Source organism: Cololabis saira, chromosome 15, assembly GCF_033807715.1.
Source record: "Cololabis saira isolate AMF1-May2022 chromosome 15, fColSai1.1, whole genome shotgun sequence".
In the NCBI taxonomy this organism is placed as follows: Eukaryota; Metazoa; Chordata; class Actinopteri; order Beloniformes; family Belonidae; genus Cololabis; species Cololabis saira.
The window spans coordinates 1,464,677-1,484,726 of record NC_084601.1 but is presented as its reverse complement, the minus strand read 5'-3'; the positions used below and the strand labels follow the sequence as shown (position 1 = coordinate 1,484,726).

At 39.2% G+C, this 20,050-nt stretch overlaps 2 protein-coding genes across 2 annotated transcripts in view; both read right to left on the bottom strand.

The window, feature by feature from the left end:
* Positions 1-2,136, bottom strand: part of ints3 (integrator complex subunit 3) — a 28,777-nt gene extending 26,641 nt beyond the window's left edge. The window contains exons 1-2 of the mRNA XM_061742043.1: positions 1,824-2,136; positions 429-512 (exon numbers count right to left, since the gene is read on the bottom strand). Coding sequence (XP_061598027.1) covers positions 429-512; positions 1,824-1,907 — 168 coding nt within the window. The 5' untranslated portion in view covers positions 1,908-2,136. The remainder of the gene's footprint in view (positions 1-428; positions 513-1,823) is intronic.
* Positions 2,137-3,692: 1,556 nt separating this feature from the next.
* Positions 3,693-20,050, bottom strand: part of npr1a (natriuretic peptide receptor 1a) — a 64,579-nt gene continuing 48,221 nt past the window's right edge. Inside the window, exons 12-22 of the mRNA XM_061742038.1 lie at positions 19,286-19,390; positions 15,638-15,709; positions 14,878-15,037; positions 13,790-13,945; positions 9,658-9,826; positions 8,073-8,219; positions 7,819-7,942; positions 6,971-7,039; positions 6,721-6,895; positions 6,544-6,642; positions 3,693-4,413 (exon numbers count right to left, since the gene is read on the bottom strand). Of these exons, the coding sequence (XP_061598022.1) occupies positions 4,268-4,413; positions 6,544-6,642; positions 6,721-6,895; positions 6,971-7,039; positions 7,819-7,942; positions 8,073-8,219; positions 9,658-9,826; positions 13,790-13,945; positions 14,878-15,037; positions 15,638-15,709; positions 19,286-19,390 (1,422 nt within the window). The 3' untranslated portion in view covers positions 3,693-4,267. The remainder of the gene's footprint in view (positions 4,414-6,543; positions 6,643-6,720; positions 6,896-6,970; positions 7,040-7,818; positions 7,943-8,072; positions 8,220-9,657; positions 9,827-13,789; positions 13,946-14,877; positions 15,038-15,637; positions 15,710-19,285; positions 19,391-20,050) is intronic.

The following is a 20,050-nucleotide window of genomic DNA, read 5'->3' as shown; positions in this document are numbered from 1 at the left end:
TACATATGGCAGTGCCTCTCAGGTCGTACCGGCTATCTCTATACTATAATGCAAGTGTGTTTCTCACAGAGGCCAATTTAAGCATCAGACTCTTAAATGTGAAAGGGGGAAAGAGCCACGAACTTTATCAAACACCACAGTCATAAATCAGTTACAGTTAGCAAAATATACCAAATACACACTAAATATGGACAAAAATGATCCAAAATACTAGCGTAAAATACCAGTGTAAGACAAAATGAACAAAGCGAGGAGGAAACAAATGTGCACAACAGAAAGCATTACTTGAGTGACCGAATAAAGTTTTCATATCAACCACACAGTTGTATAAGTGTATTTCTACCATTTAATGTTTAGTATTGGTCACAGTTTCAGCGTTGGAGGTAATTTTATGTTGTATTGCCGTTTGTTTGTTGGTTTTTTCTTACGTTGGCAGTGAGTGCATCGTTAGCTTCTCTCTCCGACAGCCCATTGATCAACGCCTGGACAATTCCCGAACACCGCTCCAATCTCTGGAAACAAACACAAGAAGAAACATGAACAACCACAAACATAACAACACAACCACAGAATAAATACAATAACTACTCAAAATGTTAGATGCCAGGACAAACAACAATACTATAAACATACAAACATACAAAATATAAACATACAAACACAACCCCAAAAGGAACAAATAAAACACAAGAAGCATGCCAAGACTGAATGATAAAATTAAACCCAAAGAATATGTAGACCACAAAAATCATGATACACTACACATCTAGACTACACATCCCACTGCTGCTTCCATCTGTCTGTGTAGATGTCTGCTATATGCTCGCTGAAAAACACACTTTGGTTAAATAATTCTGAAATCAGTTTATATCCCCATTGATTTAATCATCAAAACTTATGTAAATACAATAGAACCTAATATACAGGACTGTCTCAGAAAATTAGAATATTGTGATTTTCTGTAATGCATTTACAAAAACAAAAATGTCATACATTCTGGATTCATTACAAATCAACTGAAATATTGCAATCCTTTTATTATTTTAATATAGCTGATCATGGCTTACAGTTTAAGAAAACTCAAATATCCTATCTAAAAAAATAATAGAATAGATAATAATAGAATATTCTGGGAATCTTAATATTAAGCTGTAAACCATAATCAGCAATATTAAAATAATAAAAGGCTTGCAATATTTCAGTTGATTTGTAATGAATCCAGAATGTATGACATTTTTGTTCTTTTAATTGCATTACAGAAAATAAAGAACTTTATCACAATATTCTAATTTTCTGAGACAGTCCTGTATGCTTGTGAAAAACACACTTTGGTTAGATAATTCTGCAATCAAACAGTTTATATCCCCATTGATTTAATCCTCAAACTTTAGTAAATCCAATAGAACCTAATATAAGCATCAACTGTCAGGATCAATACTTCTGACACCTGAAACACAGCGCATGCGCAGATACCACAGGGTCCATCCATATGTTTACGTAGATTAGCACGCTAAGCTAAAACTTTATGAGCTTTGGGACTTTCCAATCACCATGGCGGCGCCTCTGAAAGCACAAGCATGATAAATCCACCCCGTACCAGCCTCACACCGAGGTTCTCCCCTCCCAGCAGCGACAGCAGAGCTCCCCGGAGCCGCCGCGGCTAGCCAGGCTAACTAGCCCGCTAGCAGCCTGCACTGGATAAAATGGTTCCATCATGTCTTTGTACAATTAAACTGATCATATTTGTATATGAACCCGCACAGATCACGTCCATTGCACGCTTATCCTCTCCTCCAGGGCGGCTTGAGCCCGGGTCTGCCTACCTCCTCTAGCTCGTCTTTGGCGTCCAGCTGGGTGGACACCAGGAGCCGGCCCTGCGGCTTCGCCTTCGCCGGTGCAGGCTCCATCTGCTCCCGCCGCGCCTCGCCGGGGCCCCGCGGAGCCGCCGAGACCCAGGGGCGGCCGCTGCTGAGGGTTATGGGGGTGAGTGCCGGAGGGGAGGACAGTCCTGGGCTACAGTACGGGCTCGGAGACTCACTGTGACTCGCTCTGGGCTTTTAATGTGTGTTTGTTAAAACTTATTTGGAGACAGCTTGAGAAACAGATCCCACTCCGTGACACCGTCCTACCACTAACATAACGGACATCCGCACCGCGCTAGAGGAGGGCGGGGGCGGGGACTAGCCTGCTCACCCACCAATCACGTTAGGCCCAGTGTAGAGTGACGTTAGTGTGGACCAATAGGAGGAGAGATAATCTGGGGCCAATCCTTGGCTGTGCTGGAGACCACCTGCATGGACACCACTTTGCCTTGTTTACAAAGAAAGGATAAATTAACATGACTATATATTTCAAAACTATACAGGACTGTCTCAGAAAATTTGAATATTGTGATAAAGTTCTTTATTTTCTGTAATGCAATTAAAAAAAACAAAAATGTCATACATTCTGGATTCATTACAAATCAACTGAAATATTGTCTTTTATTATTTTAATATTGCTGATTATGGTTTACAGTTTAAGATTAAGATTCCCAGAATATTCTAATTTTTTGAGATAGGATATTTGAGTTTTCTTAAGCTGTAAGCCATGATCAGCAATATTAAAATAATAAAAGGCTTGCAATATTTCAGGTGATTTGTAATGAATCCAGAATGTATGACATTTTTTCATTACAGAAAATAAAGGACTTTATCACAATATTCTAATTTTCCGAGACAGTTCTGTACTTTCCAATCACACAGCTCGGCAGTTACACTTATCATTACATCTGACTAATGCACAACCCGTGTTTCCTGCCCATATTACTATTCCATTCCTAAACAAGATACTTCAACTGTTTTAACATATTTAGGATACTGTGCAAAGTTCTGGATCAATACATATAAATGTACATTATCACCTCTAATGACACTGCAGAAAAGAGCAATAAGGATCATTCACAATACTGGTTTTAGATATCATACAAATTCCCTATTTAGAAATCAAAGATTTTGAGTTCATTGACCTGGTTTATTTTCAAACAGCACAACTCATGTATAAGGTGGAAAACATTGTACTCCTAAACAATATAAAAAAAAAACGTTTTTAAATAGAGACAGGTGAAATAAATTGTGTGTGTGTGTGTTAATGTTCAAACATCCTCAGGACTGTCCAATTTTAAAACTTTTTTGTCTTTCTGTCTTCTGTTGTGGAACAGATTAAATGTAGAAATAAAGCAATGTCCAAGCATAAACTTGTTTATAAAGTGGTACAAAAGCATGATTTGCACAGGATACAAGGTATGAAGAAAGCAGTTAACTCCATAGAGATAAATAAATAAAGGTGAATATACGTATGTATGTCTGTGTATGCATTCATGTATCTGTATTTGTATATATATAAATGTGTATCTGTATGTACTGTATATGTTACTATAGAAACTTTGTATCATGGTAGAACTCCAGCAGGAAGTGAAAGATGATTATTAATTAGTGGAGAAGGGGTAGGCTTAATTAAGCTTTGCTTCTACTTACTCATTTTCAAACCGCTTGTTATTGGTATTATCTTTATTAATATGATTTATTCGAAATAAAGTATTCATTCATTCAAGATTAAATTTGTATACTTTGTATATCAAGTAAATATTTAACATGTATGCATTGATCCAAGTAGTTAGTAAAATATAACTGCACTTTCTAATCAGAACTAGTTGGTTAAATCTGTTATCGATATTTTATCTCACAGTTAAGTATCATCTGAGAGTTTCTGCACAAACTGTTATGATTCTGGTATTACCTTGTATTGTTCTCCAAATGCAAGATATTTCTATCACAAGATGCTGACACCATGTTAAGACATTCAAACTTTAGTTCTTGTTATATATTATACAAATTTTGCTTTGGTAGTTTTCTTGCTTATAGACAAGTCAAAAAATGTCTTCATATCAGTGGAGAAAGTAGTTACAAATATATTGCTTAATATTAAGAAACATCAACACACATGTAACAACACATTTTATTTTTGTATTTACACAACTTGCTTTTCTATGACTTATTTTACAGTGAAACATTCATTCGTCTGTCTTTTTCTCTACAGTTTATTTCTGGTGAAACCAGCTCAGTTCAGTAAGTCACTGACTTGAACATTTTAAGACGTCACATTTACCCCTCCAACTGGAGAGATGGGCAGGTTTAATACAGCCGTTTCCTGTCAGTCTTTCCTTAGCCCTTCATCCATCAGATGAAGTCTTTCCCAGAGTCCTCCTTGAGTCTCTTCCATCCCTTTGTCAGTTTTTATCATTTTCTCCTAATAGCCAGTATGTCCTCATACGTCCTTTCCCCTTCACTTCAATCTCTCCTCTGAGCTGGAGCTGGAAGCAGCTGAACTCCTGCAGGACCTGACACGTCGCCTCCGATACGTGAATCTTCAAGGCTGAAGACAGGCAACACAACACAAAACCATATTAAATGTTGCAGTGGGCATGACTTATGTGCAGCTTAATCCCTCCCACCAGGGATGAACACATAGAGACACGTTTCGAAGAGAAACAAGGACAGAATAACAGGTACCAACATAACAACCTACCTCTGTATTGATTAGAGCACCAATCACAGCTCCTCTTTAACCTCCGCTGCTTTTTTTTTTTTTTTTTTTAGAAATTGAGATTCCTCAAAAAGTTTTTACTGAGCTCATATGTCTGAATCAGATGTAGGAGAAATAAGGAGAAAGGAAAGAGGAATGCTCGAGACATTATATGAGTTATGATTAGGAGGTTGTAAGAAGACCCAAAATCCTGGAGAGCAGGAGGATAAAGTAATTAAAGTCCTTTAATAATGAACCTAAAACACAGCCAGTGCAGGATACACAAAAAAACTAAAATTAAATGACATGTTACAAAAACTCAGGGCTGAAAAAGCTTGATGAACCAGTAAAGAAGGAAAAAGGAACAACAGGACAACATGTAGACACTTACAGACAAGTTAACAAGACCCAGGTGTGGAAGTGCAGACAAAGGAAGTGACACACCGGGAAAAATATTTTCAAAATAAACCAGAAAATACTCCAACATAAACTGAAATGAGGTTTAATTAAATAACTAAAATAACAACAAAACATAACCAATGAAACGGTGGTAGAAAAGCAAAAACACAGAACAGATGGTTTTAAAGAGAAGACAGGAAAACCAAAACCATAAAAACGAGATTTGTGCAGCAGGAAAAAAAATAATGAAGTTGTGGAGGAGCTCCCCACGTGTTGCAGACTTCTTTAACTGTTACAGCAAGACCACACCCTGATCATTTAGACCCACCGTGAAAGTCTGACCAAATATTCTGTCAGTGTTCCACATCAAAAGGTTTCTGGTTTGGCCTAATTTTTTTATTTTATTTTGGCATTTCATGAAAATAGGAAGAAGGAAATATCTTTCCAATCAATTATTGTCTTGTTCCACTTCAAATTACAACTTGACAAAGCTTTAATTATAACTTAGACAAATGAAAAATAACAAACCCAAACGATTAAGATTTTATTTCTAGCTAGAATTTCCGTCAACCATCTGATAACCAAACATACTGTGGTCAATTAACTCCAAACAACATAAAGAAGCATTCTTTGCATATTCCTTATTTTATTTTCACAATTTGTTCTCCAACTTTGCTTGAAAAGTATGTGGATATTACCAGTACTCAGTACTGGAGTTGAGGGGGGATGAGGGGGGATGGCATCCCCCCTGAAATAAAAACGGTCCAAATCATCCCCCCTTTAAAACCATCCCCCCTTTCCATCCCATATGTCATTTCATCAATGAATGTGGTTTTACTGCTATTTCAACATTTAGAGTCATCACCAGAAAAATAACTTATTTGACCATTTTCACCTGTTTCAAGTACATTTTCACTTGAAATAAGTAGAAAAATCTGCCAGTGGGACAAGATTTATCTTCTCATTACAAGCAAAAACATCTTGTTCCACTGGCAGATTTTTCTACTTATTTCAAGTGAAAATCTACTCGAAACAGCTGAAAATTGTTGTTTTTTCCACTGATGAGTCTTGTTTTAAGTGTAATGAGATTTTTTTACTAAAATGAGACATTTTAACTAGAAATAAGACAAATATTCTTGTTAAGATTGTGAGTTTTTGCAGTGATCCATGTTACTTATCCTGTGAAGGACAGAGTCATATTGATAAGTTCAGAAAAGTGTTTTTTATTGTTGTGTTTTGATGTATTTGATGTAAGCCCAGTGGATATTTAAAGCTTACAGAAGGCTGCATTTAACTGCTGCTATGTCATTCCTGCAGTATTTCTGCAGGTATTTTGGTCACTGCTATTATTTGTAATATATTATATTATTTGTAATCAGCACAAATTATCTGTCCCCATATGATCAAATCCACCACCCCCCTGATTTCTTTTTACAACTCCAGTACTGGATATTACAGTGTGTTGTGTTGGTGTAACTACGCTGTGGAAGTAGTTTCTGAATGAGGTCATGTTTGTTTCCAGACTTGAGCACAGATGACTGACTAATATGAAGGTTTTTCTGCAGGGCACACGGGTCTTACCCTCTCCTGTGGATTCCATGCGTGACGCAGTGTTGACTGTGTCTCCAAACAAACAGTACCTGGGCATTTTTAACCCGACGACACCAGCACAGACGGGACCTGAACACAAACACGCCAGCACTTTCAGTCTGTGATTTCTATCAGTGTGGAGTTTAGAGTTACGTGTTATTGTCGTACCGCTGTGAATGCCGATGCGGAGCCGGAGCTGCTGGCTGGGCCGGTGTCGGATCTTGAAACTCTTCACGGCCTCCAGCAGGGCAAGAGACATCCGGACCACCTCTCGCCCGTGGAGCTTCCCGTTCCTGACCGGCAGACCCGACACCACCATGTAGGCGTCCCCGATGGTCTCCACCTGCAGGAGCAGCACAGCTAAACTATAAAACTGATTCCACTGGCTATTTGCAGATGAGAGTTAACCATTTATTACCTTGTAAACATCAAAGTTGTCTATGATCGCATCAAAGCAGGTGTAGAGATCATTTAAAAAGGTCACAACCTGCAAGTGGAAAAAAAATGTGTTCAGTATTTATTTCTGGATTAAAAAGATTTTCAACATTATTCTGAAGTTGAAGTTGAAAAGTGTGGTGTGTTGAAACCCCCACCACTAGATGGCAGCCTTGTGTTCTGAGTTCTGCTGCGGTTCTACCAACCTTTTTTTTTTTTTTTTTTTTTTTAACATTTGCAAAAAGTACAATGATAACAAATCTTCACATTATGCAATTTCACGTTGAATTATAACATATAAAGAGTATAACTCAAATAAAAAACAAAACAGAAAGCACAACACATTATAACCAGCCAGGGGGGATGAAATTATAACAGAAAGCCAAAACATTTACATACATTTATGGTTTTGATTGCTTTTGAATTAGTAGAAAACTTAATAGAGTCCAGATACTGATTTAATTCACAATGAAAAGTAAAAAAAAGAGGGTTTTTTGTGTAAGAATTTGGATTTGTGGATGTGGAATTTTGCAAGGATAATCAACAAATTAATAATAAATGTTTCTTTTGGCTTTGTTCCAATCGTTACATGGTCAAAAACACCAAACAATTACACATATCACTCCAAAAAGTTTGAACAATGGGGCACAGCCAGAATAAGTGAGTCATCGTTTCCGAATTTGCAGAACAAAAAGTACATTTTGAATCGATATTTCTTTTGAATCTTTTTACAATGTGATCATTTGTAGGATAGAATTTATGAATGAACTTAAATGAAATTTCTTTAACTTTGTTTGTCACCAGGTATTGGTTGGGTGCGGCTCTACCAACCTGCAGTGGTGTGCTCTCAGCAGAAAGTGCAGTAAAACCAACGATATCACTGAAGTAGATGGTGACGGAGTCAAAAGCCTCAGCTTGAACCGTCTCCCCCCGCTTCAACTGCTCGGCTACAGAACTGACACACAAACAGAACCATGACACTCTTGCAAACCCTACTATTTGAACATTATCTAACTTTTTAGTGCTGTTTTATAGTTACTCAGGTTTATTATCTGTTATTCATTTCAACATATCAGCATAGTTACTGTGGTAGTATCTGGTAGAGCAGCGCCTCCGCCTTGCGTTTCTCCTCATTATAAGCCTGAGTTCGTTCCTCCACCAGCTCCTCCAGGTTGTTTGCATATTGCTCCATACGAGACAGCAGGTTGTCCAGGATGTTGGAGCCATAACCTCTAAAGACAGACAACAGCACACACACACACGAGCTTTATTTGGATTCAGCAGAGAGCTGTCAACAAAAACTCTAATGTTAAAATATTACTCCATCAGAGTCTATTGTACTACACAACTAATAACTAATAGATGCTTTGGGAACAGAACAGGCTGCAGAACCAGTTGTGTTGTCATATATAGACATTTACAACAGTTTTTTTTACCTTGTCTGCACACGTATTAATGGTTAATACCATGCTTGTAAAAACCTAAGGCATATATATGTGCATTGATACTATATTTAATATATATACACACATACGAGCACTGGAAGTCTGTAACAAAAACCACAAACGAAACACAAAACCCACGCGGAGCCGACCAAGACACGAACAGCGATCGACCCAAATCTTGAGATCCGAACACAGTCTGAGCTAAGCTACCGCTAACTAACCCCAAAAACTACAGAGCGAGCATGCAGGTGAACAAGCCAGTGTGTATGACTATGTGTGTGTATGTATATGTCTGTGTGGCTATGTGTGTGTGTGTGTGTATGCATGTATATGTCTGTGTGGTTATGTGTGTGTATGTGTGTGTGTGTGTGTGTGTGTATGCATGTATATGTCTGTGTGGTTATGTGTGTGTGTGTGTGTATGCATGTATATGTCTGTGTGGTTATGTGTGTGTATGTGTGTGTGTGTGTGTGTGTGTGTGTGTATGCATGTATATGTCTGTGTGGTTATGTGTGTGTATGTGTGTGTGTGTGTGTGTGTGTGTGTGTGTGTATGCATGTATATGTCTGTGTGGTTATGTGTGTGTATGTGTGTGTGTGTGTGTGTGTGTGTGTGTGGCTAATGTGTTTGTATGTTCCGTGTGTATATGTATATGTCTGAGTGGCTGTATGTGTGTGTGTGTGTGTGTGTGTGTGTGTGTGTGAGCGTGTATGTATATGTGTGGCTATGTGTGTGTATGTATGCATGTATGAATGTATGTATATGTGTGTGTGTGTGTGTGTGTGTGTACACACGTGAGTGTGTGTGTGTATATATCTATGTGGCTATGTGTATGTATGTGTGTGTGTGTGTGTGTGTGTGTGTGTGTGTGTGTGTGTGTGTATGTATTTACAACAGTTTCATGATATCTTCAGAAACTCTGCAAACTAACGAACCTGCAGAGAAGCGGCCATTATTGAATAAATGCAAAAAAGACAGAAAATAATTTGATGCTTTATATTTCTCTGGTTGTGCCTAAAATATAAATATTTCATGGTATTATAGTTTTTGTGTGTGTAAATTAATTCGTCATGTAAACTTCGTGACAGTGAAACATTAGAATTTGTGCATATTGATGTTTTTTTTTAATGTCTGATACAATAAAAATAAAAAATCTTATGAACAAGATGAAGAGAAATAACCAGGTAAACAGGTGTTTTGGGCCCCGGTGTGTTGATCTCTGCACCTGTTTTGCTTCCTTAGCAGGATCCTGATGGTGTGAAAGTCGGGTCTCTCGCTTGGCTCTTCGCTCCAGCAGCGCTGCATCAGGACCCCCAGCTCCTCGCTGTGGCTGTGGAAGCAGAGGGAGGGACGGAGGGGGGGCACGTCCCCCCGGATCACCGTCTGGACGATCTCTGGGACATTTGGAACAGGGGGATCACATGAAAACCCTTGTTGGAGACGTTTAACTTCTGATGTCTTAAAAAAGTATTTAATCTTTTTCACTTTTCACATTACAGGACTGGCTCAGAAAATTAGAATATTGTGATAAAGTTCTTTATTTTCTGTAATGCAAAAATGTCATACATTCTGGATTCATTACAAATCAACTGAAATATTGCAAGCCTTTTATTATTTTAATATTGCTGATTATGGCTAACAGTTTAAGAAAACTCAAATATCCTATCTCAAAAAATTAGAATATTCTGGGAATCTTAATTTTAAACTGTAAACCATAATCAGCAATATTAAAATAATAAAAGCCTTGTAATATTTCAGTTGATTTGTAATGAATCCAGAATGTATGACATTTTTGTTTTTGTAATTGCATAACAGAAAATCACAATATTCTAATTTTCTGAGACAGTCCTGTAAAGATAGCGAGTAACCTAAGTGAAAAAAGTGTCATTTACTTCTTATCAAATGAAGGAATTAAAATAAAATAGTTTCAATAGTTTTGTTCTTTGTTTGCAGCAGCAGATTGCTGCTAGTGTGAGTAAACTTATTAGTCGTGCATTATTTATCATCAAATTATCATGTTTACTGTCATACTTTTGATTTTGCTGATGTCTTTTTTTAATGAGGCTGTTTGAGAGGCAGCTGTAGGCAAAATTAATAAAGGTATCATTACATAAATCTTAACATAATAAACTTGCTGCTGGTGAATCGGGTGAATTTGGTCTTCAATTAATGTGAACAGAACTTATGTGAGATATTTTTTACTCATTTAATTGAATCTGTTTGGATCATCTTGAAGGAGTGTGGGAAGATCGCAGGCGTGAACTAAACCATTTTAATAAACTGTACAAGGTTAGCACTTTGAAGAAGCTCGGCCCATCTTGTGTGATCCAAACCATTCTGATATGTACTTTTATCTAAAAATGTGTTGTTTTTATGTGTTTCTGCTATGACCTATGATCATTTGACACAATCTATCCTTCTGCACGTTTACCATTGATACTTTAATCAACGGACAGGCCTTCTGACTCTGTACCTCGACTACTTTTATATCCTCGTCTAAAAGATATAAACACCTGTCCATTCCAGTCTGTGAGGTAGTGATTTGTTGTATTGGAGCTGGTGGGGATTTAAGGATATTAAAGAGCCACCAGCAGGATCTGTCTAACTGCTGACTGGAGCTGCTGGAAACTGATCCGGGGCCTCATTTATAAAAGAGTGCGTAGGATTCATACTAAAAGTGTACGTGCGCTCAAAAGCCGAAAATTGCGTGCGCACAGAAAAATCTGGATTTATAAAACCGTGTGCACACACATCTGCACGCAATGTTGTCTTTATAAATCACAGTCCAGCTGGAAGGTTGCGCACGTGAATTCGCCACATACGCCGCCCTCTACACGCCCACTTTCTACCATAAATGGTGAATGCAAACTACATGATGACTGTATTTGCATATGAATGAGCCTGCTGAGCATGTGCAGCACCTGCAGTCTGTTTCTGCTGTGTGTCAGGATGAATGAGACGTGTCGAGCCACCGTGCCACTAAATTTCATGGAGACTGAGATGGAGATGTGGTGGATGAGGTGGAGGCAGGAAAACCACATTATTTGGTGGTCACAGTAGTGGCATCACTAACAGAAATAAAGTGAGTGAGTGGCAGCACGTCGTTGCTGCGCTAAACGCTGTGAGTGCTGCGGGAGCGCGCACAGCAGCCCGTTGAGCGATAGCGCTAAAACGTCAGATTTTCAGATTATGAAGCTCAAGAATGAGATCAAATCATATTTAGGTAGAAACAACTTTTCATTAACTGTATTTGGCCTTCAATCAATTTTTAGCAGGTAAAAAGATCCATTTTCAGGGGAGAAATCAGATTCTGGCCGGCAATCACTTTTTGGCACGACATCCGTGTCCTGACTGACGCTAAGCTTCAAACACAGAGGGACACGATCAGCGCTATTATATTACAGGTCTGATATGTGAGGACATTAAAAGTATGACATGAATCTGGCTTCATTTCACCACTTCACCGCCTGCGTTGCCAGTTCCCCAGATCTTCAAAATGTTCCTACGGGAGGCCCCAGTTCACTTAGGTGAAGTGGTAAATCTGTTGTGAGGCAGAAGGGCAGTGTAGTGGCCAGCGCTGTCATCTCTAAAGGCCTCCAGTTTGAGTGTTGGGATTCCTTTCTGTGGGGAGGCTGCATGTTTCCCCCCTCTGAACACTCTGGTTCCCCGACAGCCCCAACACATGCACCTTAGGTTCATGGGTGATTCAAAACTAACCATGAGCGTGTATAGTTGTTTATCCTTCTCTGTCTCTGTGTGGCTCTGTGATGGACCGGCAACATGTTGATTCTTTGTGTTTGTTTGCTCGCTCTCCATTCATCATTTGTGTCATGTCTCTGTTTGTGTTTTTTCTGCTGCTCATTGTGTCAGCTGTTCTGGGAGGATGGGCGTGTCCGGGGGTCTGGGCTCAGAGCTCAGTCCCAGTCCAGGCTGTCATCCTTTACCACATGATTCTGTCTCCGATGAGGTTCAATACCTGTGGTCAATCCTGTTTCTGCCAGACTTATGTCTTGATGATTAATGCTTCTTATTGTCTGGTTGTGTTTCTGTGTGGATTCCAGTGATCTGGAATGGCTGTCCTGTAGGAATGGGTGATATTTTACCGTTCACGATGAACCGCCAAAAAAATCCCCCACGGTAAGAATTTGTATCTTGTGACATGACGTTTGTGTAAAACCTGATTTATGGTTCTATGTTAAATCCACGCACAACGTACAGGAAGGAAGGAAGGAAGGAAGGAAGGAAGGAAGGAAGGAAGGAAGGAAGGAAATGAGCCAGAAAGAAAGAAAGAAAGAAAGAAAGAAAGAAAGAAAGAAAGAAAGAAAGAAAGAAAGAAAGAAAGAAAGAAATGAGCCTGAAAGAAAGGCGGAAGGCGGATCTGAGAGCGAGGAGTCATTCCAGTTTTGCAGTACAGGTGTAACTCATTTAATTGTTTTTTATTAATTAAATTTAATTGGTGTAGTTTAGCATTTAGTATATTTTAGAGCAGTGTTTTGGGGGCTCCAAAGACTGAATGTGGTGATAGATTTATAGTTACAAAGGTGGAGTTGAATTGGTATTTTTTTATCGTTATCAGGATAAATGCCAGAAATGATCGTGATTTTTTAGTCCACACCGCCCATCCCTAGTGTCCTGCCGCTGCTCGACTCCCTGTGCTACTCAGCCACTGGTCAGCCACGGATCCCAGCCTTCCTTGTCCCGCCTACAGTCTTCCAGATTACACATCATGCCCCCTTCATCTCTGGGGATGGTAACTGGGATAATAACCTGCAGTTTGCTCCTGCTCTGTCGGTCATCCCGCCCTGTCAGAACATCTGCCTGCCTGAGTTTCCTGTCATGCATCTCCACTTCAACTGACTGCGTTATACTCCTAATTAAACACCTTCCTTTTTCTGTAACTATCTGTGGTTTCGGGCTCCTATCCTGGTTGGTAACTACAATTTGCTTGTGGTTTAAATATAATTTGTAACCTATCCTCTAAAAATGATGCCCCAGTGAGCTGTAAACCCACAGTGTCCACTGGAGGGCGCTGCTCGCTTGTGTTGTGTTGTGACTCTTGAATGAATTTGGAGCAGGAAACATTCCAAGTTGCTCCTGTTTGTGATTTTACACACTTCCAGGGCGGTTTTAATCTCAAGGCCCAGTAAACTGGCTGTTTTATTAATAACTGCTCCAGATTTCACCTCATCTGCTCCACAGACACGTCCTGTTACATGTGAAATGTGAATTTAGACCCAAAAGGGGAAAAGATAGTCCGAGGAGGAAAAGTTACCATGATCTTTAGATAGTGAAGAAGAACAGACAGGGTAGTGTTTATTTTAGAGAGATTCTGCTGTCCTCGTGTCCACAACACTGACCTTTAGGAGTGAGGGTGTGCGTGTCGAGGTGGAACACTCCTTTCAGCAGAGCCAGCTCCTGCAGGATGACGCCGAAGCTGTAGATGTCTCCCTTCTGGGTCCCACAGGACGGAGGACACTCCGCCCTCACCAGCTCTGGAGCCGTCCACAACTTACCTGCCAAATCATTCAGAGGAGAATCTCTCATATCTAGTTTAACCCAAGTGAGTTACCGTTTATTCTGAAATATATATGCGTTTGCCTGCTGAATACGTACAAGTTTAGTCAGTACTAGAGTTGTAAAAAACAATCAGGGGGGATGGTGGATTTTATCATATAACAGATAATTTGTGCTGATTACAAATAATATAATATATTACAAATAATAGCAGTGACCAAAACACCTGCAGAAATACTGCAGGAATGACATAGCAGCAGTTAAATGCAGCCTTCTGTAAGCTTTAAATATCCACTGGACTTACATCAAATACATCAAAACACAACAATAAAAAACACTTTTCTGAACTTATCAATATGACTCTGTCCTTCACAGGATAAGTAAAATGGATCACTGCAAAAACTCTAAATCTTAACAAGAATATTTGTCTTATTTCTAGTTAAAATGTTTCTAGTTAAATTTAGTAAAAAAAATCTCATTACACTTAAAACAAGACTCATCACTGGAAAAAACAACAATTTTCACCTGTTTCAAGTAGATTTTCACTTGAAATAAGTAGAAAAATCTGCCAGTGGAACAAGATTTTTTTGCTTGTAATAAGAAGATAAATCTTGTCCCACTGGCAGATTTTTCTACTTATTTCAAGTGAAAATTAACCTGAAACAGGTGATAATTGTCAAATAAGTTATTTTTCTGGTGTTATTTTTCTGGTGATGACTCTAAATGTTGAAATAGCAGTAAAACCACATTCATTGATGAAATGACATAAGGGATGGAAAGGGGGGATGGCAGTTTTACAGGGGGGATGATTTGGACCGTTTTTATTTCAGGGGGGATGCCGTCCCCCCTCATCCCCCTCATCCCCCCTCATCCCCCCTCAACTCCAGTACTGAGTTTAGTAACCCTGAGTGTGTGAGTGTGTGTGTCGTACGGGCGTAGTAGGCGTGTGTGTCGTCAGGACAGCTGCTGGTCCGGAGACTCTGCAGTCCGTAGTCGGTGATCTTCAGGACGAAGCGGCTGTCCACCACACAGTTGGATGATTTCAGGTTACCGTGGGAGACGATGACACTGTTGTGGAGGAATGCCATTCCCTGCAGACAAACAGACACATTGGATAACCATATATAAATAATACATATAATGTTTTATCTGGTTTTGTTGTTTTATTTGTGGAGTGGCACGTGTTTATGCCATGAAAAGAATAATTACAGATAAAACAGCAAAATAAAAGAAAACACTGAATTAACAGAAAGTTAGAGTCTACAGGACTGTCTCAGAAAATTAGAATATTGTGATAAAGTTCTTTATTTTCTGTAATGCAAAAATGTCATACATTCTGGATTCATTACAAATCAACTGAAATATTGCAAGCCTTTTATTATTTTAATATTGCTGATCATGGCTTACAGATTAAGAAAACTCAAATATCCTATCTCAAAAATTAGAATATTCTGGGAATCTTAATCTTAAACTGTAAACCATAATTAGCAATATTAAAATAATAAAAGGCTTGCAATATTTCAGTTGATTTGTAATGAATCCAGAATGTATGACATTTTAGTTTTTTTAATTGCATTACAGAAAATAAAGAACTTTTCACGATATTCTAATTTTCTGAGACTGTCCTGTACAGTGTGTGATGGATTGGTGATGCTGCCCTGCCCACCATCACTGCTGGGAAAGGCTGTTACCTTGACGATGTCGATGATGAGAGAGTATCTGAACATCCAGTCAAGAGTGATGCTGTCACTCTCCATCAGGTCCTGAGGAGTAAATGACTCACGTTAGTCGTACTGTACTGGTCCGGACCTTCGCTCATTTAAATCCCTCAAACTTATATCTGATTCCCTCCTTAACCCTGGTGCTGTGTTCGGGTCAAGGAAGGAGGAAGAGAAGAAGGGAGGAAAGAAGGAAGGAAGGAGGAAGGAAGGGAGAAAAGAAGGATGGATGTAAAGAAGGAAGGGAAGAAGGAAGGAGAGAGCAGGAGGAAAGAAGGAAGGAAGGGAAAAAAGAAGGAAAAAAGGAAGGAAGGAAGGAAGGAAGGAAGGAAGGAAGGAAGGAAGGAAGGAAGGAAGGAAGGAAGGAAGGAAGGAAGGAAGGAAGGAAGGAAGGAAGGAAGGAAGGAAGGAAGGAAGGAAGGAAAGAAGGAAGGAAGGAAGGAAGGAAGGAAAGAAGGATGGAAGGGGAGAAAATAAGGATGGAAGGAAAGAAGGGAGACAAGAGGAAGGGAAGAAGGAAGGAGAGAGCAGGAAGAAAGAGGGAAGGAAGGGAAAAAAGAAGGAAGGGAGGAAGGAAGGGAGAAAACAAGGAAAGAAGGAAGGAAGGGAAAAAAGAAGGCAGGAAGGAAGGAAGGAAGGAGAGAGCAGGAGGAAAGAAGGAAGGAAGGAAAAAAAGGAAGGATGGAAGGAAACAAGAAAGCAAGGAAGGAAGGAAGGGAGAAAAGAAGGATAGAAAGGGAGAAAAGAAGGATGGAAGGAAAGAAAGAAGGGAGAAGGAAGGGAGAAAACCAGGAAAGAAGGAAGGAAGGGAGACAAGAGGAAAGGAAGAAGGAAGGAGAGAGCAGGAGGAAAGAAGGAAGGAAGGAAGGATGGAAGGGGAGAAAAGAAGGATGGAAGGAAAGAAGGGAGACAAGAGGAAGGAAGAAGGAAGGAGAGAGCAGGAGGAAAGAAGGAAGGAAGGAAGGAAGGAAGGAAGGAAGGAAGGATGGAAAGAAGGAAGGAAGGGAGGAAGGAAGGAAGGAAGGAAGGAAGGAAGGATGGAAAGAAGGAAGGAGAGAGCAGGAGAATGAGGTGATTTTGACCCAAAGACAGTACAGGGTTAAGCACTAACTTAATGCACATTTCTACACTAAGAGGACATTTCTGCTAAAATCAGGACATTGCTGCGATATTGCTGTGGGCACATTTCTTCCCTGTACAACATTTTATGATGTGAAGGTATTTTTATGTGGACACTTGTACACTGTGGTGAAATGCCACTACTTCTAGGATATTCTTTTGTGATGGCGACATGTCTTTTCTAGGTTAAAAAGTCTTTTTTTCTGCCTGCCTCTGCATATGACATCCGTCATCTGTATAAAAGAAGAGTATGACTTCATTTTGTCTCGACGCTTGTCCTTCTGCAGCGCTACGAACATCTTCCTCCTCTCAGGGGCAGAAAATAACTCATTGCTGCACTTAAATCCAGCGGTCATTTGGCAATAACCCAAACTACATGCAGCCCACACCAACCTACTGCTGGCTGACAAACCTCCTCATGTTGCTAGGTTACCGTGCCAGGAGGTTGCTAGGTTACAGCGCTGACAGATAACTGTTCAGTGAGAGGCGGAAGAAGATCCGTTGTATGGAGAAGTGTTAGAGTACAGATGCAATTATACCTGGAGCTCATGAAGCAGCTGATTTGGGAAAAGGGTCAAAGGTTAGGGGTATCAACAGCTGATTATAGGTATTGATATCTGATGCAAGTGTGAAGATGACTGATTATGGGTTATAGTGTTTCATAAAACACTGTTGGAGGATAATAGCATGTATTGATGGAGGAAGGAGGGGTTGACTTAGGGGGCACGGAAGGATCTTTGCAGAGTATTGACGGCAACAGAAAGGATTGATATTTAATTGAGTATTTATTGTAGGTAAAGGGCTAAACATGACTTGTAAAGCAGAACTGATTGTTGATACGGGAGTACTCATGATTGACTGGGACATAGATGGGTATATAACTTCCGGCCAATCTCAACTACCATTTATCGCTAAAGTTTTAGAAAAAGTAGTGGCAGATCAAATTATTTCTTTTATGAACGGTAATGACCTCTTCGAGAGATTTCAGTCGGGTTTTAGAGCAGGTTTTAGCACAGAAACGGCACTTCTTAAGGTTTTAAATGATCTTCTTTTAGCAGCTGATCGTGGTCAACACTCTGTTCTACTCCTGTTGGATCTATCTGCGGCTTTTCACACTGTTGATCATAATATTTTAATTGAGCGTCTTAAAAATTGGGTGGGCATTTCAGGGTTGGTTTTAGATTGGTTTCGTTCTTATCTGTCCCAAAGGTCTTTCTGTGTAGAAATGGGTAATTTTCAGTCATCTTCATCACCATTAGATTATGGAGTTCCTCAAGGTTCTGTTCTCGGTCCATTACTGTTCTCCATTTACATGCTTCCTCTAGGTCATATTATTACAAAACACAATATTAAATACCATTTCTATGCCGATGATACACAATTATACCTTTCCTTTGATAATAGCAACTCCAATCAACTAAATAACCTCCACATGTGCATTGCAGAAATCAATAACTGGATGGCATCAAACTTTTTACAACTTAACTCAGAGAAGACAGAAATCCTCATCATAGGCCCAGACTCATCGCAAAATCATATTTCTTCCCATCTTGGTCCCCTCTCATCCAACATCACCACTTCTTGTACAAACCTCGGTATTATTTTTGACAAACACCTCAATTTCGACCAGCATATACATTCCGTTGTCCAATCATGCTTCTTCCAACTTAGAAAAATATCAAAAATCTAGTCATTTCTTTCATCTAAAAACCTAGAGACAGTTATACATGCATTTATTTCATCACTTTTTTCATGCCTCACTCAGCAAAATCTAAATAAACTACAGTAAATTCAAAATGCAGCAGCCAGACTCATTACCTGGTCCAACAGGAGAAAACATATCACACCATTTTTAAAGTCCCTTCACTGGCTCCCGGTCTGTTTAGAGTGCATTTAAAAATGTTAATTATTACTTTTAAGGCTCATATGAGGCTAGCTCCTGATTCCATAGCTGACCTCCTGACCTCACCCTGAGATCCTCTGGTGGCTCATTCCTGGACATTCCTTGGTCTAACTTAAAGACCAAGGGTGACCGGGCCTTGTCTGTTTTAGCCCCTCTTATGGAACGACCTGCCGGAGGAGATCAGGGAGATAACACACTGTCTTCTTTTAAGTCACTTTTAAACACTCACTATTTTAGACTTGCGTTTAACTGACTGTATTATTTGTCTGTTTTTATTATCTCTCAGTTGTGTCTTATCTTAATATTGTACTAATTGTTTGTTTCCTGTTTTTAATTGCATGTAAAGCACTTTGTGACTTGTTTTTGAAAAGCGCTTTATAAATAAAGGTATTATTATTATTATTATTATTATTATTATCATTATTATATGTGAGTAACACAGTGCTTTGATTTGTTGGTAGACTACTGGACATTGATGATGAATACATGGGTATATAGGGGTGTTGACAACATACTGGTTGTTCTGTGAAGAATATGTTGTTATTCCAGAGGTATTGGTGATGGATATCAGTATTGATAGGTCATACAGGGATAATTACCTGCAGGCTGCCCCGAGGACAATACTCAGTAATGATGCACATGTTTGGCGGGTCAATACATGCACCAATGAAGCGTGTCAGGTGTTCATTTTGAACATCTCGCATCTGAAAGAACACAGAGGTTGCAGGTTCAAATCACTCAGACAAACAAGCAAGTCACTAAACCTGAACTCAGACGGTCAGCGGTAAAAGAAGCGGGATGCTTCTTAGCAGTACTCGAGTTGTAAAAAAAGATCAGGGGGGATGGTGGATTTGATCATATGGGGACAGATAATTTGTGCTGATTACAAATAATATAATATATTACAAATAATAGCAGTGACCAAAACACCTGCAGAAATACTGCAGGAATGACATAGCAGCAGTTAAATGCAGCCTTCTGTAAGCTTTAAATATCCACTGGGCTTACATCAAATACATCAAAACACAACAATAAAAAACACTTTTCTGAACTTATCAATATGACTCTGTCCTTCACAGGATAAGTAACATGGATCACTGCAAAAACTCACAATCTTAACAAGAATATTTGTCTTATTTCTAGTTAAAATGTCTCACTTTAGTAAAAAAATCTCATTACACTTAAAACAAGACTCATCAGTGGAAAAAACAACAATTTTCACCTGTTTCAAGTAGATTTTCACTTGAAATAAGTAGAAAAATCTGCCAGTGGAACAAGATTTTTTTTGCTTGTAATAAGAAGATAAATCTTGTCCCACTGGCAGATTTTTCTACTTATTTCAAGTGAAAATTTACTTGAAACAG